The sequence below is a fragment of the Taudactylus pleione genome, unplaced genomic scaffold (genome assembly GCF_031769625.1).
Source record: "Taudactylus pleione unplaced genomic scaffold, aTauple2 ptg000609l, whole genome shotgun sequence".
Lineage (NCBI taxonomy): Eukaryota > Metazoa > Chordata > Amphibia > Anura > Myobatrachidae > Taudactylus > Taudactylus pleione.
In genome coordinates, this window is record NW_028285011.1 from 8956162 (window position 1) to 8983041 (window position 26880).

Below are 26880 nucleotides of genomic sequence, written 5' to 3' on the forward strand. Positions count from 1 at the left end.
GGTGCATTAAGGACAAAACAGCATCCTTTGGTCTTTCAAGAACACTTGCTGACTGGATCACTTTATGTAAACAGGCAGTCTTCTTTCTGAAAACACAATTTGGAGAAGGACCAAGTCAGAAAATAAGTACAAATTTACATAACTCCCAAATGTCCCGCATTCAGCGGGACAGTCCCGTTTTTCTGGGACTGCCCTGCTGTCCCAACCGTAGGCAGCGGTATCCTGCGGTGGGGGGAGCACAAACATAGCAGAGCAGCGGGTAAGCAGAGGTATAACAGATGTCGTGTGCAGCACACAGCATCTGTTCACTAGTGTAGGGAGAGCCTAGGGGCTGCCCAGCGTCTCGGAGAGTGCTGGGCATGCTCCCACAGTGATGTAAATGGGGTTGCAGTGAGGCTCTGCCCCATTTTCCCAGACTCCACCCCGTTTTTACAATGCCATGCCGTTTTACACAATGCCCCCACCTTTTCGAGGGTGCACAATATCCCTCATCATGAATCTTAAAAGTTGGGGGTATGAGGTATATGCCCATTTTCCAGGCTCCTTTGCTTCTGTCCACAATACATGTAAATAACCTATTCTTATATTTCCAAGATGAAATGGACTTATATAGTAGAAGAGCTCAGTATCTAGGATCTATCTAGGATCTGCAACTCTTTCCCTTTAGCGGGCTAATGCTTGAAAGTAGGGATGGCCATCAGAAGCCGATTAAAAAAAATAAACGAGAATACACAGCAATCTAGAATTTTTTAAGGTGTTATACATCACCCACTATGTGTCTCTGCACCAGGTTGGTTTTGTCTTTTAACTGAAAATAAATAAAATCGGGCAGACTTTGGATTCTCACCGATGCCTGCATGTCGCAGGCTATTACATTTCCCCCAAAATGTGGCCTTTAAGGGCTGCACAATACAAAAAAAAACAGAAGTCAGGAGGATACAGTTCACAGTACGCAGGTAGAATGATCCAGAATATAAATACAGATGCAATCATCAGTGGTGACAGATGATCCAGGGGTCTATTCATAAAGAACATGAAGTGGCTCATGATAAATATCACTCTATCACATCACATCGATGCGATATATAGTTATGTTTAGTAGTCATTCATGTATACTTACCCGTCTGGCATCTTCAGCCGCTGTCCGGCCCCTCCGCAATCCCTGTACGCAGTGAGAATACAGACATATCGGGAGCCAGATATGCCTGCTTCTCACTGCGCATGCCCTGGCGTCTGAGGGCAGCAGGTCAAGTGAGGGCGCTGGGAAAAGGGGGCGGGGCCAGCACAGGGTGCTGGACAGAGAGCAGGGAAGTATGCAGCTTCCCTGCTTGGCTTGTGGTACAGATTACGCCATCCTCATATGGCGAATCTGTACCGCAGGAGAGGAACGGAAAGCTGAGCGTTCCGTTCCTTTAAGAATCGCACTCTCCATACAAAAGTATGGCAATGCGATTCATCCATGGAGCAGGGGTGCCGCTGGAGAAGGAATAATCTTCTCCACGGTAACTTGCTCCATGCATTGCACGAAGCAGTGAAAAGCCCTCATTTCAGCTAAACAGGGCTCCCTCTGCTTTATGAATAGACCCCTAAGTTCCAGTTAAGGGAGACTGCAAGCAAATAAGGCATAACAAAGGCAGATAAGAACAATGACGCACAAAACACTGTCTGAAACAGGGACATTAAGTACCTACATCACAGGTACAGATGATCAGGCAGATTAACTCCTTACAGAGCATTAGTCCAGCACAGAAGGAGCTGATTCCAGTCATCAGCCCTCACTGGTGAACACCAGTACTACACAGGCTAGACAGAACAGAGGGCCCGATTCAGACCTGCGCGCTAGATGTGTTCGTTTCCATCGACCAACCCCTGTCACCACCCACAAGTGGCTAGTCCTGTCACTCATTCTAGCGAGGAGTCTGTGCACAAGGGGCGATCGCTCTGCGATCACAGTGACTGGTTCACGCACGCGCACTGCGTCTTATATGCATGAGCAGATTGCAAATATCAGCAGGCTGCGTGCGAACGCATCCTAGTGAGCGGGTCTGAATCGGGCCCAGAGTTGTAACACAAATGGAGAAGTTACCCATAAAAACCAATTAGCTTTTACCTATCATTTATCAAGTACATTATATGAAATGATAGGTTAAAGTTGATTGCTTGCTATGTGCAAATTCTCCACTTGTCCCTCCTTGACTCTTTAGAAGGTTTGATACATCTTCACCTATGTGTCTCTCCAGAGTCTGCACCATGATGAGAATTGCATGTCCACTCACTACATTATAATTCTTATTCATTGGAGTCAAATGTCTTCTGTACAAATTAATTTCCCTTTCAGCATAAATACCTGTCTGAGATTTGACAAACTGTTCTGCAAGATGCCAGCAGGTACTGTACTAGTGTGATTCTATTACACCCTGGTTAATGTAAAATAGAATCACAGGGTGTAGCTGACGCCAGAAGATTGTGGGGAGTTGGGGAGTCAGAGACTGTTCTCCATTAAAACATGGCACCACCCTGGAGAACAAAAGTTATTACTATGTCTTCATCTGCTTTCCACTTTGAAAGCACAGGACTGCATGTTCTTATGTTTTACAACCAGCTTGGGAGGGGGTTTTGCTCAGTACTAAAACGGCTGCAAGGAAATTTAGATTTATAATGATTATTAAGATTATATATTTATATTGATATCTCTATTTTTTATCCCTCTCTTTTTGGGGGAGATGTACTAACCTTTTAGAGTGATAAAGTGGATAGAGATAAAGTACCAACCAATCAGGTCCTGTCTCTTTACAGTCTGTATGTTTGAAAAATATTTATCATTCTCCACTTTGTCACCCTCCAAGGCTTGGTACATCTCCCCCATACTAGTTATACGATCATTCAATTCTAGGTTGTTTTTTTATTTTAAAAATAAATGTTATTATGACCCCCCTTAAGTAGTTTAAGAAAACAGTACAGTAGGTACATTAATGGTAGCTTACAAACACACATACACATCTATAGGAGGACATGCTTTATTATACACAGATGAGTTGGGCTTTATATAGACAGAGGGAGCAATGAAAACAATTCTACCTCTCAGTAAATCTTATGTGAGATGTCAAAGAAAATAGTTCTTACAATGTATGGAAACAATTAGGATCTGAGCTGTATATTGAACATGTGGCTTATGCATTTTTATTGTGCCTGAATATATACACAGTTCATCAATTTCTTACAAGACCTGAGGATGCTATGCAGCATGCATTTCACCATCCTCTCTCCATTTCCATGTGTGCTTTATGCTTTGAATGTAATAGTAAATGGTTTCAATTTCTATCACCACTGCTCCCTCTGGTGGAATTATTATAGAAACTTGTGTAAAAATGTTCAAGACTTTTAACTATTGCAACCAAACACACATGAGTCTAGTTTTTTTAACTAAGCAGATCTATCAATCTGTAGTTAATGTTTGACGTTATAGATCACAACACTGTACAATATTGCACAGTAGTAAATAACTTTATAGATATAAACTTAATAGATATACAGTATACAGTACGTTTACAGGAATCTATGATCTGCAAACTTTAATTGTTCTGGAGAATAGGATTACCACCTAGCAACAGCAGGTGGTTATAGTCAGCAAGTGAACGTTTTAAAGCCTGACACTTTTGTACGTGTTCATGCCAGATATTTAAATGGGAAGTGCTTTTACTAGCAAGACACGGCTAGTTCAGAAGGCCTCCAATAGAATTTGGCAAAGGTTCTGGTAGTTGACCTGTGGTCTGAGAGACAGCCTGATACAGAGGCATATGTATAATGGGTGCAAGGTGTGCGGGGAACATGGGCCCTGGGTCCAGAGGGGCCTTGCACCGCACACCCTGAACCCATAATATTACTTACCTCTCCGGAGTCCCACGTCGGCGCGGGGGTCCGACGCTGTGAAAAAGACTGGAAAATGGCCGCTGCGGCCATTTTCCCGTTGCTTGCGCATGCACAGTGTCAAGATGTGTCAATTCCAGTGGCGGCCCCAGGAGTGGGGCTGCAGCGCAGTCCAAAATTCAAATAAGGGAGCCACACCAACTGCCAGTGAGTCCCAGCCATCTATGTTTGACAGCGTTTGTAATGAAAGTTGGCATGGCTTCCCTATTTGAATTTTGGACTGTGCTGAAGCCGCACCTCTGGAGTCGCCTCTGGTCTATTCCCACCCTATCATAGCTGAGACAATCCAACCTTGCATAGTAGGGGGACCAGCAGGTCTGAACGGTTTTCTGCAGGTGATGATCAACTGTCTAATATCTTGTCTGTAATGCTGGGTACACACTGACAGATATATTGGCCGATCAACTGAACCGTCAGTATATCGGGTGCCCGTCGGCCAGTGTGTACCAGCCATATGTTTGTGAACGATGTCGTTCACAGACATATCGCATTGGCTGTGCTGCACAGCCAATGCCCAATATATCTGCAGATATATTGGGGCATCGTGCTGTGTGTACGGGCGCAACATGCCCCCGGCGTGACCTGTCCCCGGCCGGCGGGACCCGCTGCCCTCCAACACACAGAACATAGATGTTGGTTGTGTATATGTACAACCATCATCTGCAGACCACTCGATCTGCAGATATATCAGTTCAGTGTGTACCCAGCTTAAGGAGCCACGAAAGACAGGTACATAGAAAGATAAGAGACTATGCAAAGATTATGATCTGAATCATCTCTGTTGATGTTGTATTCTACAATGGAATTACTCCTAAAGAAGTTTTTGTATGACCAATAAAGGAGACGAGCTTCTGAGAGCTGGAAAGCAAACTGTTGAAGCATCCAAAGCAGCTAGGTGAGACAGAAAATGATGAATATCCCAAGTTTTGGACTATCTAGGACTAATTGATCTCAATAGAAGAATACCTCTTAGCAAGTTTAAGGTACTTCTATTATCTGTGAAGCCTAGAATAAAAAGATTGAGTGCTGAGTCATATGATCTGATGGTGGCTGATGCCTTCCCTAATTCAAATTTGTGGGCCAAGAAATTTAGGCCTAGTTGAAGAATAGAGGCCCTGGGAGAATCAGAGATTTGAGAACACCGACAAATAAACTCCTTAATCATTGTAGAGTATCTATACTTCGTCCTTGGTCTCAAAGAAGCGTTAATGAGAGCGGTTGTGGCTGTAACTAGGGGTAAGTCCATCAACAGCCTAGCAATGTTCTCATGGACATGGAGCGAGGGGGATTCTGTATAGCGCCTGCGGTGCCTAGGAAGCAATCTGTGGGAAACCACAGCTGAACTTTGGAACCTATTCTGAGATGTCCAAATAGGGGTACCAAGGTTTGAAAGGCAAAACTAGGTAGACAAAAATTATTCAAGGAACCTGATCTATTTTAATTTTGTGCAATACATTTAAAAAAAGTGCCAGTGGATGAAATGCAATCCTTTCAGCTTTGTCCAAGTGATCTAATAAAGGACCAGCGGAATCTGCAATTTTTTATTGAATTTTTGTAAGATGTTATCAGGAGTAACCTAATCCAGGGCCGCAACTAGAGGGGGGCTAGAGGTGCACGTGCACTGGGTGGGGATTGAGGGGGGGTGAAAAAAGCTGACAGCCATCCGGCGACCATCCGAAAATGGCCACCGCCAAAGAGGAGACAAATGCTAGAGGTCCTTACTGGACCTCTAGTGTCTGTCTCCTCCTTGGCCGCGCCCATTTTTGGTTGGCCGTTTTCAGCAGATTCCATGCGGAAGAGACAGATGCTAGAGGTCCTACTTGACCTCTAGTGTCTGTTAGCAGAGCGCAATGCACACAGCATTCCCGGAAGTGCAGAGAAGGCTCACTGCCGGGAGAAGATGCTGAAATCCCCTGGCAACGAGCATAAACCCCCCTGGAAACGAGCATAAACCCCACTGGAAACGAGCATGTAACCCCTGGCAACGAGCATGAAACCCCTGGCAATGATAATGGCATCCCTGGTAACGAGCATAAATCCCCTGGCAACGAGCATGAAAACCCCTGGCAATGAGCATAAACCCCCTGGCAATGAGCATGTAACCCCCTGGCAACGAGCATGTAACCCCTGGCAACGAGCATAAATCTCCTGACAACAAGCATGAAACCCCCATGGCAACATGCATGAAACCCCTGGCAACGAGCATAAACCCCCTGGCAACGAGCAGGTAATTTTAAAGTAATTAGAAGCCTTACTGTGGGATTTAAAATGGTGTCGGGCAAATATGTAAGTGGCACTTTGGTAATAGGCATTACAGTGTGTGGCATAATGTGTAATGGGCATTATGGTGTGTGGAATAATGTAAGTCACTATACCAGGGACGTCTGAGTAGTGCACTGCCTTATGGAGGAGCAACAACAAAATCCAGGTACAGGAAGGGAGGGGGCGCAAAATTGCTGCCTTGCACCGGGTGACGGATATCCTAGTTTCGGCCCTGCCTAATCTCCTAGCAATGCTGGGTACACACTTGTGACAATATCATTCATTTGATCGACGAATGATATATTGCAATTACATTGGTGGGTGTGTACACCCGATAGGTCGTACACACAACAAAGTCTTTCACAGACATATCAGGTCTGAAAGCGGATTGGTCTGCTGACTGATATGTTGTATCAGTGTGTACCCAGCTTTAGGCATTTAGGGAAGGATTTATGGGCCTGATTCAGAGTTGTACGCTATGTCGATGTTTTTGCAGTTGATCGATTAACGACCATCTGCGCATGCATCTGACCATTTCGGGGCATCTCACCATGCGACTGCAGTCCCATACGTAAGGAATATAACTCCGGTGCCTCAACCCCCATTACCATTCTGCTCACTCAGGACTGCAACAATCGAATGATCTGCGACCGATGCTACGTCTTTGTACACAGATGCTGCAACATTCTACGCAGATGCTTCAATTTGAGGAGCTGCAGGTGGGTCACTCTATACATCTCCAGGCGGCTGCGATATTTGCATATTTTCGAATAGCAGCTATGCATAAATTCTCAGCTGTAACATCATTAGTGTACAACTGAATCAGGCCCTATATCTGGAGCAAATAAAGCAGGTATATCAGGCATACCTGCATGACTGGAGAATCCACTTGTTCACCTTAAGTAGTGCAAAACAGAAGGCCAGCTAAGTGAATTTAAACACCTCAGAATTTTCTGTCAATCTCCAGCATGTGGAGTACAGCTTAGTTTAGCTGGTGGTGTTTTAACTGCTAGGGCTACACTACCCATCTAAATGTTGCTCCATTCTCCCCATTTGGAAAAGTTAGCTGAATAGACTTCCTCCTCAGACTCCTAGTCCACTACCTGCGGATGTAGGGCCATCTCCAGGGGTAGCCGTGTCCTGTGCAGCATGAGTAGTCGTTGCCTCCTAGTTGTGCGTGGCTGCGGAAATGGGTGTGTGGTCTAATTACCATAGGCAACGCCCCCTAAATGACATTATTTGGGGCGTGTCCACATGGCACGCCTCCCGTGTAATGTCAGGATGGGGCGAGCTCAGCACTCCCCCAGCGAGCTGCACTGAATGGATGCCGCACGCAAACAGCCTCTAGAATAAGACTGCCAACTCATCTCCTTACTGATATCTAAATGATAGTAATTGGATGGCTGATTGGGGTCTGAGGTGTCTATATTATTTTGTTTAATTAACCTGAATAATTTAGATGTCAATTAAAAGAAAATAAATTACAGTAAATTAAGTAACTGGCCACAAAAGAAAATGATAACTTTTTGGTCTAGATGCAGGAGAATTTCACCTAAAAGGTATATGTTTAATTTATAAGTGCAATACATGTAAATAGTCATGGATAATGAGATCAAAACTAGTTAGAGTGGCAATAAACTAAATATCAACTATGACCATGAGGTGCACATGAACTAATGCAACATAAAACACTGAAATAAAGTTGATATAACTACAGATAAAATGTTGTCCTAAAAATTTTAACCACTTAACTGGCAAATTATTTTTCCAAACACCGCTCACAAATTGTAGGTTTTTTTATGATTGAATCGAGTCAAGAACATTTATTTAAAACTTATCCAACAAGACTGTATTAATAATTATTATTTTTTTTAAAGACATAACATTAACATCGATTCTTAAAATATCGGACCTTCGGAACATCACAATTTTAATTTCCCAAGCGGCTGCCCCTGAGCAGTCGCAAGAAACACCGGCGGCTGAGTGGTGTTGAATAAACATTTCCATGGCGGCTGCTCCTCTCTGCAGCCGCCAGGTGGGGAGTTCTGCCGTGCTGATTGATTAGCAGTGATCAGCAGCACGAGAGACACTGGGGGAGGATGCAGAGGGCCTGGGAGGTCCCTCTGATATTGGCGGCTGTGGGAAGATTATCTTCCAGTAGTTGCCCACTGTGCGTTACTGGCAGGTCGCATAATTTGCGACTATGTCAGTTAATGCACAGCCTGGCGTGGTCGCAAACGATGCAACCACAAAAGACATACCTCACACAAATGTGGCAGCAGCCATGAGATAATTCTGTTTTATTACTGCAGACTTTTTCTTCCCCTCCTGCCACAATGATACTACTGGATCAGGTAGTAACAGTACTTTCTAGAGATTATCGACAACATTATTTAGTCTATTTTTAAGAATGACACAGGTATTGGTTTTCACAAAGTTTGTTGCTTCTGTGTTTTAGACCTTTTTGTCAGACGTTACTATGGTATACTGAAGTAAAATTACAAGCATTTCATAAGTGTCAGAGACTTTTATTAACAATCACAGTAAGTTTATGCAAAAAGTCAATATTTGCAATGTTGACTCTTCTTTTTCAAGACCTCTGCAATTCGCCCTGACATGCTGTCAATCAACTTCTGGGCCACATACTGACTGATGGCCGCCCATTCTTGCCTAATCAATGCCTGGAGTTTGTCAGAATTTGTGGGTTTTTGTTTGTCCTCCCGCCTCTTGAGGATTCACCACAAGTTCTCAATGGGATTAAGGCAGAGGTTCCCAAAGTCCGCCATTACAGTCCACGTTTTAGGGATATCCAAGCTTGAGCCCAGAAGGTTAAATCAAATGGATTGAGGTACTAAATAAGTCACCTGTGATCAAGCATGGATATCCCTAAAACATGGACTGTAATGGCGGACTTTGGGAACCTCTGGATTAAGGCCTGGGGAGTTTCCAGGCCATTGACTCAAAATTTAGATGTTTCTTTCCCCGAGCCACTTACAGCACCTTGTCATAAGGCAAAAGTGATAACCATCATGCTGGAAAAGGCATTGTTCGTCACCAAACTGTTCTTGGATGTTTGGGAGAAATTGCTCTTGGAGGATATTTTGGTACCATTCTTTATTCATGGCTGTGTTCTTAGGCTAAATTGCGAGTGAGCCCATTCCCTTGGCTGAGTAGCAACCCCACACATGAATCTTCTCAGGATGCTTTACTGTTGGCATGACACAAAACGAAGACTGTTGGACGATAGCCTGGTGTCAAAAAGGACAGCAAAAAAGCCACTTCTCTCCAGAAAAAACATCAGGGACAGACTGAAATTCTGCAAAAGGTACAGGGATTGGATTGCTGAGGACTCGGGTAAAGTTATGTACTCTGATAAATCACCTATCATATTGGTTAGTGCATCTGGAAAAACGCTTGTTCGAAGAAGGAAAGGTGAGCGCTACCATCAGTCCTGTGTCATGCCAACAGTAAAACATCCTGAGAGCATTCATGTGTGGGGTTGCTTCTAAGACAAGAGAGTGGGCTCGCTCACAATTTTGCCTAAGAACACAGCCATAAATAATGGTACCAAAATATCCTCCAAGAGCAACTTCTCCCAACCATCCAAGAGGTTTGGTGATGAACAATGCCTTTCCAGCATGATGGAGCACATTGCCATAAGGCAAAAGTGATAACTAAGTGGCTCGGGGAACAAAACATTGACATTTTGAGTCCATGGACAGGAAACCCCCCAGACCTTAATCCCATTGAGAACTTGTGGTGAATCCTCATGAGGAAGGTGGGCAAACAAAAACCCACAAATTCTGACAAACTCCAAGCATTGATTAGGCAAGAATGGGCGTCCATAAGTCAGTATGTGGCCCAGAAGATGATTGACAGCATGCCAGGGTGAATTGCAGAGGTCTTAAAAAAGAATGGTCAAAACTGCAAATATTGACTATTTGCATAAACTTAATTTAATTGTCAATAAAAGTCTTTGACTCTTATGAAAGGGAAGCAGTCAGGAAGCAGACGGTCGAAATGCCAACCGCCGGCTTCCCGACTGTCAAATCCCGGCAGGGGGGGATTTAGGTTAGGGGCTCAGGGTTAGGCACCCCCCGGGAGGGTTAGATTAGGGGAATGGGTGTTAGGGTTAGGCATCCCCCTGGGAGACTTAAGTTTAGGCTGCGGGGACGAGGGGGGTTAGGTTTAGGCACTAGGGGGGAGGTTAGGTTTAGGTGCCCCTAAAGGGAGGGTTAGTTTTACTTACCTTAATCCCCTGTAGGGATCTTCGCTCCTGCCAGTCTTCAGGCGCCTGGATTTGTCATTCATACTGATTCCCTATGAAATGCTTGTAATATTACTTCAGTATACAGTAATAACATCTGACAAAAAGGTTTAGAAACACTGAAGCAGCAAACTTTGCGAAAACCAATACTTCATTCTGAAAACTTTTGGCCATGGCTATATACCTGCTAATGTTAAAAATGCAGATAATTGCAATAATCAGAATAAAACAAAAAATAAAATGTTTGCACTAAAAAACACATCACATAGTGTGCAGACACCTGAAAAGTTTATATACAACATTTCTGTCATAATCTGGTCCATGCGGGCTATGGTGTGTGTAATACCATAAGATGTTGTGAAATAAATGGCCGTGGGACCGAAAATGGCAGCTCAGGTAGAGACCAGTTAGGGGACTAAAAAAATATATTTCATGTTTTTCAAAAACTGTGCTTGTTTTTAGCAGTACGCCAAGTTCATGGGAACAAAGGTACATTTCTGGCATCACTTTAAAAGAAAAAAAAAGTTTTTAAAAAAATAAAACAAAGCTTTCCGATACTAGAGTGTAGATTTTCTCTATATTTTGCAAATAAATCTATATTTTTTTTAAGCAAACTACTACAAAACCCACAATATGGTACTTTCATTTTATATTTATATGGCGCTAACATATTCCACAATGCTTTATATGCAGTGGCATCACAAGGGGGTGCGGATCGCACCCGCCGAGGGGTGACACCAAAGTGCAGGCTCCCCCTCAGTGATAGGAGATGGGGGCTGCACTATAGCATTAAGTGCAGCACTTAGCTCCTGTCACAGTGAGGGAGCAGGCACTGCCCACACCTCCGGCAACCCCCACCACCCCAGTGATAACCACGGGCCAGGGTTCAGGCCGCAAGACCACGCTGCATGCATGCTGTTTGGCAGCTCGCATGACATACCTCCCCGCACCGGTTGTCACGCCACTGTTCATATGGAATACATTTTAACGACATCAGTCCCTGCGCCAGTGGAGCTTAAGGTCTAGATCCGCTAGCATTCATGCTTGCACCTCTGCCCCAGCGTGTGCGTGTGTATGTTTGCAGCACTTACACTTGTGCATGGAACTAAGGGGGGAGATGTAAGAACATGTGTTACCGCTTCCCGGCCATGTAATAATGCAGGGAAGTGATCAGAATAACAAGGGCACTGTGTGCCAGTCATTAACTGCAGCTATCGTCATTGCCACACTCACACAGCACTGTCCCTGGCTGTTATTTCCATCAGATTGTGCATACAAAAAATTATAAAGCTTTATTTTATTTTACATTTTTTTAAACAGTCACAGTTGCCACTGGGAAGTTTTCACTTGCACATGCGCCGAATCCCTGCCAGCAGTGGTCAAAGCAGCCGCAAGATGTAGACTGCGATCCACCGGACAGGTGAATTAATACCACTTCTTCGGCATGCACCCAGGCGGTGTCTAGGCCTGCTTCACCATGATAATGGGCCGAAGCACATCCAGACATTTACTGCTCATTAGCCACCCGTTCATACATCCGTTTACTGTTCATAAATATGGTTATTCGCCCATATGTTAAGTTGTCCGCATCAATGCCATCTCACCTCCCTTACCTGAACGTTTGGTTTCATAGCCATAATCATTATCAGTGTGCACTTGCACCAGTCATATCCTTGGTGTAAAAGAGACTGACCTCCGGGTGCGCACAACGCTGCACACGTCTACATGCCCTTAATAAACTTTGCCTATGTGCAAATGCTCTATTGTGACAGAGTAAATGTAGCTTCACATGTCAGGGACATTAATTGCAAAATGAAAAAGAAGTGTATCTATAGTAACCAGATGATTATGGGTAATACACAACAGAGCAGATTTGTGACAGGCTACGTTTTATAAATAGGCAGGTTGGTACTGCAAAGGACCCATCCTAGCCCATTATGGACAATAACACAGAACAGTGAAAATATATATCAGGTTCTATTGTATTTCTAGCCATGTGTCCCTTTGTTATGTACTAAAATAATACAGTGTGATCATATTTTAATAATATTTAATGTGACTTTTTAGTATTCACACATACATGACTAGTAAAAACTCTGTTTTAAAATACATGTACTTGCACAAAAACAAAATCTGCCTCCTGGAAGTATTTATCACAATAAAGACAAAGCCGGCTTCAATTTGAAGCATAGATTGTACATAGCCAAGCTCAACCTATATTACGTGGAACGGTAACATTGGATCAGTGTATTAATCTCACCAAGATAACTTCTCATTAGTGCAGCTATACTTTTGTCAGAAAGTAAGCATTTTACTCCCTCCATACAGCCAGAACCCTGGTAGAGCCCCAAATAGAGGCAGTGCAAAAAATACAAACATCATAGCAATTTAAACCCCCTTTATATTATAAAAATAATACAGGTAAGTTCTGTTAATATATCTAAAATAAACAAAAACCACAACAAAAACCCTACTCTAAGATTTTTTTAGGACAGTATTAAACGTTCTAGCCAACAGTCAGATTCTCCTCAACAATAAGCTAGTAAATCCACGTATGATGATGTGATCTGTGGGCAGGCATGTGTTTCTGCTCCCGAGAAACACTGTCCTGTGACAAGATTCATGCACCTTCAACACACATTTTTATTTGACATAAAAGTGATATCTATGGCCATTTGCATATAAAAATTCCATGATTGATCATTAAAAGATGATATTATAAAGTCCAGGTTTGGGAAGTCCTCAGGATGGTAAATCATGGCCATGTGACATGTTGAATCTTCTTCTTTGCTTCTGTGGGCTTCAGGTCATTCTGGAAGAGAAGTAAAATTCTTAATTGGTTAGTGCTCCAGGTGAACAACTGGATGATAGTGGGGCCATGAAGCAACCAAGTGTTCCAGCATGTCCAATATAAAATACGCAACTTTTCAGTGTCAAGTTCTGCTAAATGGAAGTAGTTCCTTTGGGGTAAACCAGTATGTGATAAAGATCGCATGTTAGGGGGCGATTCAATTGTTTTAAAAATGGTAATCGCGTCTATATTCCAGTCTGAACGAGCTGTTCAAACGCGATTAGCTATCGTCGTGATTCAAATGTTTAATTTGTGGGCGTGATTAACCACCTTAAAGAATGCCCGAGTGTCACCTATGTTTTACATGGGCGGACTGATTCAATAGTTTTCAAACAGGCACGAAAACAGACTTTGGGCGCCTTCTGCCTGTAGTTATCGCAAATTGGAACTCACTACCCCTAAGGGTGTGAGTTCAGTAATGGAATTTTCTTAATTGATTTTGCTTAGTGGTCATAATTGGAGGTACCTCACAGAATTTGGAGTTTAAATTTGATTGCTCTTCAAAATCTCATTGTTCTCCCCTCCTAAGAAAATGGTTTACTCTGCCTCCCCCTGCAAATTGGATCTTCCCCCTAAGGTAAAAAATATTGTTTTAATGCAGTGCAGTGAGCTGTGTTTGCAGTGTATATTTATGAAGTGTAGAGCTGTTTAACCTTACTCCTGTACAGACACCTAAACAATGCTTCTGATCCCACGCAGATCAAAATGGAGAATGGGCGTCTGATCACAAATGGTGGGAATAGACGTCCATACTGCATTAACACCACCCAACCCTGTAGACGCACCCAATCGCAGCACACACCCAAACAATTGAATAATTGCACCTCACCTCTGATTGGTAAGGCGCGACATCTGTGAAAAAGTATGGTCGGACCAAATGCATGGTCAGACTAAATACAAGATCTGCGTCTCTCATCCACACATATAACTTGTTCCCATTCACGGTTAAAGGACTTTTTCCAGGCTGCACCCACTCTGTGGATTGTCCTCCCACACACAAGACTTTCCGCTAGTCTCCAAACATTCAAATGTTCCCTGAAAACTCACCTCTTCAGACAAGCTTATCAGATTCCAGAACCACCACATAACCTTTTATAGCTTCCCTATCTAATTACATCCCTTCTTACAGTCCATACATAACCTCACATATATTCTCTTTCACATCCTCCTAACCCTATGCCAACCTTCCTGTGTAACTGGATCATACAGCTCACCAATAACCTCTGCAATCTGGCAGGATCAATGTGCAATATGTAGCACCTATCCTTGTGTATCAATACCTATTTCTCTATAGATTGTAAGCTTGGGAACAGGCCTCTTACCTTTATATCTGCCTGTTGCTACCCAGTTTTGTTCTATTAATGTTGTTTCCAATTGTAAAGTGCAACAGAATTTGGTGCGCTATTTAAGAAACGTAATTAATAAATAAATGGGCGCCCGTTCTCATACAATTAAATCGCAGCTTTAGATTGGTGAAAATGACATATCACAAATAAGTGGGGGAAAAAAGACAAAATGATTAAACAAGTGAATATTTCTAATGGTGCATACACAGGCAGTGAGCTGTCAGCGATTCGATATCGTAGCAGATCGCTATGCACCCTCCCTGGTGTGCTGGGTGATTGATATCGATCACCCAGCACACCACATACTTACCGTCGACTATAGCGATCCGCGATCAACGACCGTGGGTCCCTGTTGTAACTTGCTCGATATCGAGCAAGTTGACAGGCATGCATGGCCGATGGACGATATCGCTATCGTCCAAACGTAAAGAACATGTTTAATGATGCTTATTCTCAATGACCAATATATTATTGGCTAAATAACTACTGAAAAGAAAGACCAGTGTTTTTGTGATATTAATACAAGACTTCATACAGCAGTATGAGACAATTGCTCAAAGAACATATCTAGGCTTACATTACTATCCCTTTCAACCAGGACACATGAATTACACAGATTCTGTAGCTGGCTGACTTCAAGCCTGCATTTCACCTGGTTTTAATGAGCCACAGAATCTGTGTAATTCATAAGTGGACAGCACAAATATTAAGTAGAGACAATTAGATACCCAAACACAGAAGAGGGATACAAATGCATAATTTCAACATTCCTTCTTTGCAAGAATTAAAGTTGGCCTGGAAATTACATACCGTCATATCAGTGTCCTCCTTTGGTGCAGCTCTTTTTATTTTAACAGCAACTCCACTGATGGGTGACTGTGCTTTTAAACTGAGTGCTGCCACAGTGCTCCCTAGCCCACTAGTAATATGTCCATGGTTACCAGTAGTGACCACTTTGGTCTGTCTGTTGGCAGTAGGAGAACTAAGGTTAATTGGGCTAGTAGGCACTGCTCCTGATCCGACACGTGCACTATTGTTTTTGTCTGGACATTGTGGATCGATTCGCAGAGCTGTCTCTCCATTTTCTGTCTTTTTCACCTTTATACTAGTGCTAGTGGAACTTCCATCAAACACTATGAGAGGTCGTTTTCTTCCACTTTCCACACTGAAACTAAAACATTGCTCAGATTATGTTACATCCAAACAACAAAACAGTAGTAAACAGCACTAAACTAATCTGTTTTAACAGTATAAAACTGTCTGTAGCTTGATCAAGTAAATTAATAGAACACCCTTTACAAATATCTCCAATTTTGTAACAATTTGTGAGCAACAATTGTTTAGGGAGGTGGTGAAGCATATTGTACCCTAACATTTGCCTTTGTAAGCATAATAAATATTATCTATAGTGTCTACCACTGGAGTTATCAAACAGAATTACCTGTAGACAGTGGTGCAGCTGAAAGGGGGGATGGGGCATGATGGGCACGTGTCCTAGGTGATGGAGAGGGGGCATTGCCAGCAGGGCTGGCACAGACTTGATCCCAGGTGAAACAGAATAGGAGTATTTTAAAACTGGTGAGGAGCCGGGGGCAGTGGACTGCATTAGTTATCTCCTCCCAGGGGACCTGCTTGCTTCCTGAACACTGTGTGGCTACAACAGGAAGAACTTTAAGAATAAGGGGGTAAAGGGTTAATGTTTTAATGCTAAAACTGTGGCAGGGCATGCCGGGATGTGTAGTTCAACAGCAGCTGGTGGGCTGCTTATTGCCCACCGCTGTTTTAATGGGTAAAGATGAAAGGATTTTTTATAGGAGACTGAGGGAGGAAATTAAGGGGTTAATGAGCTACTTTCTGTATTGTACGGTGGTCACTGATGCTTTCTGTATTATAGGGCAGTCACTGATGTTATCTATATTGTATGGTGATCAATGATACACTGTATGGCAGTCACTTATGCTCTCTGTATTTTATGGTGGCCACTGGCACCCTCCCTCCCAGAGGCACGGGCCCAGTCGCTTCCCTGCTTCCCTTAGCTGGACCCTTGACAATGATCAGATTGGCCTCGTGAATTTCTGGAGGGCTTTGGAAATGCAAACCTCTGAATTTGATAATAGATGGGCTTTATAAAACTAAGATATAAAAGGAGAGTTATGGTAAGAACTTGTTAACTCTCTTTCTTCGAAATCCATAGGGTCCACAGGGAGACCTTGGGGTGTAGGTGATGGGAACCAATCCGGGCACCACGCAGTTAAAGCTTTCAGCTCCCAGCATGCACTGGGTCCACTCTCCCTATACCCCGCCCCCGAGCCAGAGGCACCTCAGTTGGTAAAAAGCCAAAGGCTGGAGGAGGATAAGAGAGAAAGAAGACTGGAACACTCAAGAATCACACTCTCAGAGAAGGAGACAGGAAACCGGTGACCAGCATGATAGCCCATATGAAGCCAGGTGCGTCAGGGTGGGTGCCCTGTGGACCCTATGGACTTCGAAGAAAGTTAACAAAAGGTAAGTTCTTACCAGAACTCATTTTCTTCTTCAGGGTCCATAGGCTCCACAGGGATACCTTGGGGATGTCCCAAAGCAGTCCTTTTAAGGGTAGGGTAGCCCCTGCACTGAGAGGAGAATCCGGCACCCAAAAGGAAGCATCCTGAGAGGCAAAGGTAGCAAATGCATAGAACCTTAGAAAGGTCCGGACAGAAGTCCACGTGGCCGCCTTACAAAGCTGAACAGCTGAGGCGCCATGGCAAGCTGCCCACGAGGGACCCACAGACCGAGTAGAATGAGCCTTAACAGAAGTCGGAACAGGCAGGCCTGCCTGTGTGTAAGCTTCTGAGATAGTCATACGAAGCCATCTAGCCAATGTTTGTTTATTGGCTGGCCATCCCTTCTTGTGATATCCACAGAGCACAAACAAGGAGTCTGATTTCCGAAGAGAACTGTTACGGTCCACATAAATTCTGAGGGCGCGGACCACATCCAATGAGGCCTCACCTGCCGAGAGGTCTGGTGATAGAAAGGTCGGTACTATAATTTCCGGATTAATATGGAAACTAGAAACAACCTTAGGAAGGAAGTCAGGGCGAATACGAAGCACCGCCCTGTCCTGGTGAAATATCAGAAAAGGAGGATGACAGGAGAGCTCTCCCAATTCTGACACCCTCCTGGCAGATGCAATAGCCAGAAGAAAGAGAGTCTTAGCTGTTAACCACTTAAGTTCCACTGAATCTAGTGGTTCAAACTGAGGACCCTGGATGGCTGTGTTACTACTTTCAAATCCCAAGGAGCCACTGGGGGAACAAAGGGAGGTTGAATCCAGAGGACACCCTGCAGAAAGGTGTGAATATCCGGAAGCGGAGCAATTCTACGTTGGAACCACACTGACAGTACAGAGACATGCACATTCAACGAGACCAGGCGTAGCCAGAGGTCCAATCCAGCTTGAAGGAATGCCAGTATTCTTGAAATTATAAACACCTGAGGGTCTTAATCTCTTGTACGACACCACTGGAAATATGTATGCCACACTCTGTGGTACATCCTGGCAGAGGCAGGTTTACGCACTCTAAGCATCGTGTTGATGACCGAGCTAGAGAATCCCTTGGACCTTAGGAGGGATGTCTCAAGAACCACGCCGTTAAAGACAGACGATCCAGGTCCGGGTAAAGGCAAGGACCCTGAGACAACAGGTCTGGATGTTGAGGCAGCAGTGTCGACGGAGAGACTCCAAAGATCTGAGTACCAATGACGTCTGGGCCAAGCTGGAGCCACCAGCAGGACAGTGCCTCCGTCTTGCTTTAACTTCTGAAGAACCAGAGGAATCAGGGAGACTGGAGGAAATGGTGAAATGGACCTTCCGGTTTGCATACCTGCCAGAGCATCCACTAGGCTTGCTTCGGCATCTCTTGTTCTGGACCCGTACACTGGTAACTTGTGATTGTGCCTGGAGGCCATGAGATCCACTTCTGGGAGACATTTTTTGTCCACTAGGAGTTGAAACACCTCTTGGTGAAGAGACCATTCCCCTGGATGCACATCGTGACGGCTGAGGAAGTCAGTTTCCCAATTGAGAACTCCTGGAATGAACACTGCCGAAATGGCCGGGAGAGGAGATTCTGCCCATGTCAGAATGCCTGACACTTCTGTCATCGCTGCCCAACTTCGAGGGCCTCCTTGATTGTTGATGTAAGCCACTGTGGTGGCGTTGTCAGACTGAACCTGCACGGCCTTTCTGTGAAGAATGTGCTTTGCCATCATGAGGGCCCTGTACACAGCCCGAAGGTCCAATATGTTGATGGGAAGGAATGCCTCTACCTTGTCCACCAGCCCTGAAAGAAGTGTGGACCGGTCAGTGCGCCCCATCCCCGGAGACTGGCGTCCGTTGTTAGGAGTATCCAGTCCGGGTTCCAAAAGGGACGACCCCTGGTTAGATGAGATGTCAATAGCCACCAAGATAGAGACAGGCTCACCTCCGGAGAGAGTACCATCTTCTGAGCCCTGATCCAGTGGGCTAATCTGTTCCACCTGGAGAGGATCAGCCCCTGCAGGGGCCTGGAATGGAACTAAGCATATTCCACCATGTCGAATGTGGACACCATGGATCCCAGAACCTGCATCGCCGAATGGACTGACACCCGGCGACTGCGGAGGCATCTGCGTACTTACAGCTGCAGCGTGGAGATCTTTTCTGGAGTTAGAAAGATTCTCTGCTGGTGAGAACCCAGAAGGGCTCTCAAATGAACCATCCTCTGTGAGGGAATTAGGGAGGAAACTGGAAGTATTGTGGCAGTATAGCAAACCGCAGATAACACTGGTGAGAAAGCGTTATGGGAACATGTAGGTATGCATCCTGAATGTCCAGTGATACCATGTAATCCCCAGGTTCCATAGCCAGTATGATGGATCGTAAGGTTTCCATCCTGAACCTGGGCACCCTAGGGACTTGTTCAGAGATTTGAGGTTGAGCATAGGCCGATGGGACCCATTCAGTTTCTGAACCAGAAAGAGTAGAATAATAACTAGTCCCTTGCTGAGATAGCGGAACTGGTAAAATTACCCCTGCCTGCAGCAAGGACTGTATGGCTCTCTGGATCTGCAAGGCCTTGGTCTAGTCTGAAGGAGGGCCTGTGCAGAAAAACTGGTGGGGAGGCCTTCGAAGGAATGAGAGGGTGTACCCCTGAGAGACCACTTCTCTTACCCAAGCATCCTTAGTAGTTTGACACCAGCACTGGGCGAACTGAAGAAGTCAGCCTCCCACTCTGGGGTCCCTCAGAGTGAGGCCGGCCCCGTCAGGCTGCGGGTTTATCCTCTGGTTTGGAGGCTGGGCGACTTGTGCTCCTGGCCTGTTTCTTAGGCTTGGCAGTGGACTGCCCTTTGGATTTTCCTTGAGACAAAAGGACCGAAAGGAGGAGCTTCGAGACTTTGCAGGAGCAGATGCTGAGGGCAGAAATGCAGATTTGGATTTGGTTAATGTGTCAACAATCATGTCCAGGTCTGGACCAAACAAAATTCCCATTATAGGGTAAGGCCTCCAGGCCTTTCTTAGAATCGGCATCCGTCCTCCAAGAAATGGAAGGCATAGGTAACGTTGCACTTTTAATTAACCATGTAATGTGGGAATCCACTAAAGGGGGTGATTCCCACTTCTTACAATGAGCCTCAGGAAATGGGTAATAGGAATTCAAACGTATTTGAGGTTGATGCCTCTTACCAGGCGATTGTCAGGCCTCAGCCATGTGATCCACCAGCTGATCTGACAGAGGGAATACTGCCGAAGTCACCCTCAGCTGTTTAAACAGGGGGAGGTTTGGATTTAGGGGATGGTTCGTCATCCTCTATAACCAATGCGGATCTGACCGCACGCACCAAGGCAGGAATATTAATCCTTGACTTAGGCTCCACCTCTTGCCGAGGGGAGTCTGGGTTAGAGGCATCAGCCACCTCTCCATCATAAGATGACATCTCATATTCTGGCAGATGTGTGGATTGAGATGACAACACAGGACGTACAGGTTTCTCACTCTGCAACATGGTCTGAATGGCCTTAGAGGCCGCAGCCAGACTCTGTACTGAGGTAGAGAAAACATCCATCCATGGTGGAGGTCCATCCTGTAGTAATCCCACTGTGGGAATGACCGCCTGCTGTGGTACAGGAGGGGTCTGCACAATCAGTGTCAGTCCCTGTGAGGGAGGGACGGGCTGCTGTGGTACCCCCATAGGAGGAACAACAGCCGGGACCGCCAGGCGGTCCACAATGGAGGCCAGCAACTGAGAAAAAAAAAACAACCAAGGGGGCTCCTGTACTAATGTCGGTGGGTTCGAGGCACATGGCGGGTTATAACACCTCTCACACAACCCATCCTGAACCACATCCTCCTCACTGAAAACTGAAATACATAATCTGCAAGATTGCGGCATAGGTACAGGAATGCGTTCATTACCCTTGTCAGACATGTTTGCAGGGCAAATGACGCACAATATGGAACAGGGTACAAAGAAACACAAGTATATATAAATACTAACAGAGAGCAATATACTGGTCCGGTCTTATGCTTAGGTAAGCTGTAGGAACGTGTTGCCTAAATATAGCACAGTGCAGAACACAACAGTAAGTGACAGACCTCTCAAATATTGTATTTATATATATAAAGTCAGGTATGAACCACCCTAACACCACCTGTATTAGGGCAGAATGAGAGAAAAGGTATAGCCATAAACTGACTGACAGAAAAAAAGAGACACAGACAGGCAGCACTAGCACAAGTCACATACAATGCAGGAAAGACGCTGCACAGCGGCATTATACTCAACTACACAGACGCAGTGTCTGGTAGGCAATAGTGCTACATACGCTGACCCTGGGGAGAGGTATGCAGGGGGACCGGACCACGCGTTGTCTTGGGAGAACTGCGACTGCACCATGGAGAAAATGGCCGTCAGAGACCACAGAGGGGGCGTGTCCGGAGGAGGAGAGCAGCTCAGGGAAGCCAGACCGCAGTGGAAAGGTGCACTGAGCTGAGGGGGGAGTCGCATAAACAGGGAAGCTGTCTCCCCAGTTATTAACCCCTAGGACGCTGGGTTCCTGCACCAAATTGTCCCTGGTGGTCCAATGGAGCACGATGGCCGGAGCCTGCATCCACACTTGGCCCCCTACGGTCTGTCCAGAGACTGGAGGTATCGACTGCCATAAAGCACAGGTCACCGCGAGCGGCGACCCGCCTTACCTGTCCCCTGATGTCCGGGTACAGTCTGGGTCTTCTCTGGGGGCCCTGGCTAGCGCTGACCCCCGGAACGCCTGCCAAGATCCCCAAATCGCTACTGGCGACGCGGCACCGGAGATGTGACTGAGCAGCAGCGCAGACGTCCCACGGACAGTTTGCTGCTGCGTGCTCTATTTTTGTAAAATTAAAATAAAGAAATTAAGCTTTAGGGGCTGCTTAAACAGCCTGCCTGCAAAATGGTGACCCGACTCCGGCCGGGCACCAACGAAACTAAGGTGCCTCTGGCTCGGGAGCATGGTATAGGGAGAGTGGACCCAGTGCATCCTGGGAACTGAAAGCTTTAACCACGTGGTGCCTGGATTGGTTCCCATCACCTACACCCCAAGGTCTCCCTGTGGAGCCTATGGACCCTAAAGAATAAACTATTCAATTATTAGCCATATAAATTATTTAAGTAACCAGACATCTTACTTCGTCTGTGGCTTCATGTGCTTCTTTTCACCCCTCTTAATTTCGATCATTTTACCCCACCGGCTCTTGGGTAAAGGTCTCTGAGGAAGGGGCATGGCATGCTGGACAAATATCTCTGTTAGCTTCTCTTTGTCACTAACAGCGTCGTCAATCGCAATATTTTTCTGAATCAGAATATAAAAAAGAGGCACTTTAGAAATAGATCTTTCAAAAAGTATACATCGCATATGTATGAAACATAATAAACGTGCTGTATAACAGTAACATTGGAGACCTAATTATAGTAACTGCACAAAAAGCTATTTTCATTTTCTGACTTTGCTTTTCACATCAACCAGGGATATCATTTTAAAACAATACCTTTAGCTAAACAGCAATGAGGCCTGTTACTGTGCATATAAACAGACCAAATAAAAGGATATTTAAGAAATTAAGGGGCATATGTATGAAAGCTTGATGTGAGATAAAATTGTTGTGAGATATGCATCACCAACCAATCAGCTTCTAACTTACATTTTGCAGGCTGTGTTTAAGAAATGATAGTTTGGAGCCGATTGGTTGGTGATATATATTTCACAATTTTCTCTCACATCAAGCTTTGATACATATGCCCCTTAATACAATGAAAATAACAATCACCAAAATATTAAGGATGTGCATTTGGTTTCTTACCAACCATGAAGTTCTGCCAACAGTTATCTAAAGTTACAGCAATGAATTGAAAAAGATGATTTTACCTCGCATCTATGCCAAATTACTATTCAAAAGCACAGTGAAGGCTTTAAATATGTTATTCATGTAACAGAGAGAAAGGAGGTGATAAGACAAGTATAGTGGCAGCATGCGACTTTACAATGTGTTACCTAAAGTGACCCATTAGTAGATGTAACTGTTTAAACACATCAGATGTAAAAAAAAAAATACATATCTCAAATATTTAGCACAATCGACAAAGTGAAAAAAGACATTTTTACTAGTGCAGATGAGATGGCACATTACATTTACAGATGTCTCTCTTCATATTTGCAGACACTATTGCTGAGTACACACTTGTGCGACCGGCAATCGTGCCGATACCCTGGACATTGCTTAATTGACGGTACACACTACAGTGATTAATAAAGGATGGAATGATCACTAGTTCTGTCCTTCATTAACACACATGGTGCCACATACGATATCATCAGGTTTGATGTGCAGAACATCGAACCTGATGATGCCACATGCAACGGCAGGAGCACGCATCTCGTGTATACACACTGCACAATATGCACGATTTGCTTTAATGTGTACCCAGCTTAAGTGTAGTTTATCATTGTGACACACCCGCTTATATAAACTATCATAGATGAATACAAATATATTTGTAACTCCATCCTGAGTTATAGGTAAATTGTTTAATTTACACTAATGTTCATCGATAATCTGAATGTCATACCTTCAATAATTACTTATGCGTTTCCCAAGCAGTGGCACATGATCATGCTGAATGTGTTACAATAATTTATAACTACATCCTTTTGCTTCATATTTACACTTGATGAGGCTGCAGATGGTGCATAAATATTCCATGCCTGGCTGGAAATAGACTACCTCTAGGCTGGCACATAGACTAATACAAGTTTGAAAGGAGTTCTAGTGTCCTGATCCACTTCCCTATAGTAAGGCTGGGTACACACACAAAGATTTTCTGTCCAACCATCCAAATAGTTGATTGGTTGGAATGAAAATCTGGTAACGTATGGGAGTAAATGACAATCAGCAATTTGCTCCTAAATGCCGAAAAATTGACAAAAACTGTTGTTTGAACAAATTATTTAGATCAAACATTTAACAAACTTGTCTGACGACCATTTTCATCTATTTTCTGGCATTTAGGAGCAAATTGCTGATCATCACTTACTCCCATACATTACCAGATTTTCATTCCAACCAATCAACTAGTTGGATGGTTGGACAGAAAATCTTTAGGTGTGTATGCAGCTTTAGGCTTTGTTGGATGCCCCTCCTGTTTGTTGTAGTTAGCAGGGTCCTAGCACTCAACAAGTTGCAGTCCCTCAAATTAAATATAATTTGGCCACAATACCATTTAAAAGGGGAAAATCCCTTTAAGTGTGAGCAAATTACTACTCATTAATACCCCTTTTCCACCTACATTCCGGGTATGACCCGGAGTTGGAACAAAGTTCCTATCCGGATCAGACCCGGAATTTTGCCAGCGCTGACTCGGGATATTCCCGAGTCAGCGCCGCTCACACCGCAGTCGGGTCTGCATAGACCCGGCTTTTGCGGAGTAAAAGTGGACGCTTGGAGATGACGTCATCTCCAAGCGCCACTGAAGCCGGACCAATCGGCCGGCTAGCAGCGCACTCCAGGTCTTCGTGACCCAGAGTACGCTGTTCCCATAGCAGGGTTTCACGGGCTACGCCCGTGTTAAACCCTGCTAGGTACCTGGGTTGGATTGCCGGGGTGACCCGGCGATCCAACCCTCTGCCCTTTTACACCAGGGAGCTGCCCGGGTTAACCCTTCAAAAACCCGGGTTTTAGCTCCGGTGTAAAAGGGGTATTATTCTTGGCATCACTTAAAACAAAGATCTAGGATTGCACACCTATCCTCAAGCTGAATATATACCCAGTAGCACTGGCAGGGGTGTAGCTATAGTGAGTGCAGGGGGTGCTGTTGCTATGGGACCCAGAGGCTTAGGGACCATCCTGGGTTGTCTACCAAGTTCCCGGAACTGCTGGCAAAGCAATTGGCCAGTTGTTCGGTCTAAAATGAGGAACTTGTCAGTGCTCATATAGGTGGCGATATCCATCTCTCCCTCTCAGTAAAGCTCCGCACTGATATGATCCATCTCTCATTTAACCCCCACAGGCTCAACTGAGGTAATCAGTGAGCTCAACTCTGTCAGACAACAGGCTTCTTCTTGATTACAGCCTTTGTAAAGTGAGCTAGGGGCTTAGGGATAGATGTATGATCGTCCGTTATGGGGTTTACTGGTAACTGAGCACTTTATGTGCTGCAGTTAGTTCTTCTCCCCTATGTATTAATGTGGTGTTGTGTGCGATCTTCAAGATAGTGCACTGATGTGCAGTTAATCGTATGAATGGTCAGTGGCACTGACTGTTCCAAAATTCTGCTTTAATGATTTGGCCAGCTCAGACTGGTGCTGCAGCAGTCTCCTCACTGCTCCCTCCGTCCTTGGCTGTAGTTTTTTTTTTTTTATTATTGTTAAGATTTGTCTGAAATGTGCAGCACGCACACGCACGTCTCAGCAGATTAAGTGCGCAAACATGCAATCGCGGGTGCCACTGGGAAAAACAAAACCGCCGCATGCACAGTAAAAATACAACACCGGTTAGAGACAGCCGAAAGGGGCAGATCACTGGACATGGGATTTAACACTTGCACTTTGGGAAAAACAAACAATACATGCAGCTTTTATCAGGACCTGCTTTACAACGATACTGTAGTGAAGCAGTTCCACACAAATAAAGACCCTTATCTGCATAAAAATACATCTACTCCTAAGTGAGCAATGTGGCATATTATAAACTGGGGGTAGTACAATGTGGCATAATGTGAACTGGAGGCACTGCGATGTGGCATATTGTGCAATGGCAGAACTACAATGTGGCAAAATATGAATTGTGGGTGTAATGTGAACTTGGGCACTACTAGGAGGTATAAAATGACCTAGCGCACTACAATGAACAACCAATGTGGAGAGGTGTCTCTTTTGAAGCATTGGGGCAGGGCCCCTTCAAAATGGTGCTATGGAGCCCTCAAAGGTTTGGCTACACCACTGCACTCATATATAGAGGGAGATTTATCAAGCCTGAGAGAGTGAGAGAAATTGGAGATGACCATAGCAACCAATCAGCTTCTGTCAATTTATAAATGGTGCTGGATAAATTACAGTTAGAAGTTAATTGGTTATGGGCAACTTCACCACTTTCTCTTGAAAGCTTGATACATCTCCCCTTTTGTCAGGGCTTGTATATAGATAAAGTGGAGACAGATTAAGTACCAACCAATCAGCTTCTATCATTTCCCTAGCACAGCCTGTAATATGACAGCATGTCATTGGTTGATTATCAACTTTATCTGTCTCCAAGATTTGGACCCCGTCCTCCCCCTAGCTGGGGCATAGCTGCGCTTACTGACACAGGTGCTGTACCCGCGGCCTGCGCTGTGTGCCGCCCCCTCTACCTCACCTGGCCTAGAGACAGCAGCAGGAAGTCCCTGGAGAGCAGCTCCGGGTGCAGCAGATCACACTCTGGCCTCAGTGCCCCCGAGCAGCCACCCAGAGCCATGGCAGAGAGCTCCAGCCTCCCACACACACATCGCCCTGCGCTGCAGCCGGAAATGGCGTCAGAGCTGCGCTCCCTATAGTGCACTGCAGAGACAGCTGTGGCCATTACAGCCACATTGATACAGAAATGTGTATAGCGGATACACTGCAGACAGGCATAGAGGAACACTGTATCGACCACTATATCTGTATCGATGCACTGTTATATAGGATATTATCCAGC

General features: G+C 44.8%; 1 protein-coding gene across 1 annotated transcript; it reads right to left on the minus strand.

The window, feature by feature from the left end:
• Positions 1-12489: 12489 nt before the first annotated feature.
• On the minus strand, positions 12490-26835 carry TSLIG2 (tRNA splicing ligase complex subunit 2). The gene is made up of 4 exons (XM_088454164.1): positions 26560-26835; positions 22342-22505; positions 15464-15824; positions 12490-13268 (listed from the first exon to the last, which is right to left on the minus strand). Exons 1-4 carry the CDS (start codon positions 26761-26763, stop codon positions 13212-13214), a joined length of 786 nt encoding a protein of 261 aa, XP_088310290.1. The 5' UTR covers positions 26764-26835; the 3' UTR covers positions 12490-13211.
• Positions 26836-26880: the final 45 nt, after the last annotated feature.

Coding starts and splice junctions, on each gene's coding strand:
- TSLIG2 (XM_088454164.1), bottom strand. CDS start 26,763: ATGGCCACAGCTGTCTCTGCAGTGCACTATAGGGAGCGCAGCTCTGAC. Junction 22,506..26,559: donor TGCTGCTGTCTCTAGGCCAG/GTGAGGTAGAGG, acceptor ATTCTGATTCAG/AAAAATATTGCGATTGACGA. Junction 15,825..22,341: donor CACATGAAGCCACAGACGAA/GTAAGATGTCTG, acceptor GCAATGTTTTAG/TTTCAGTGTGGAAAGTGGAA.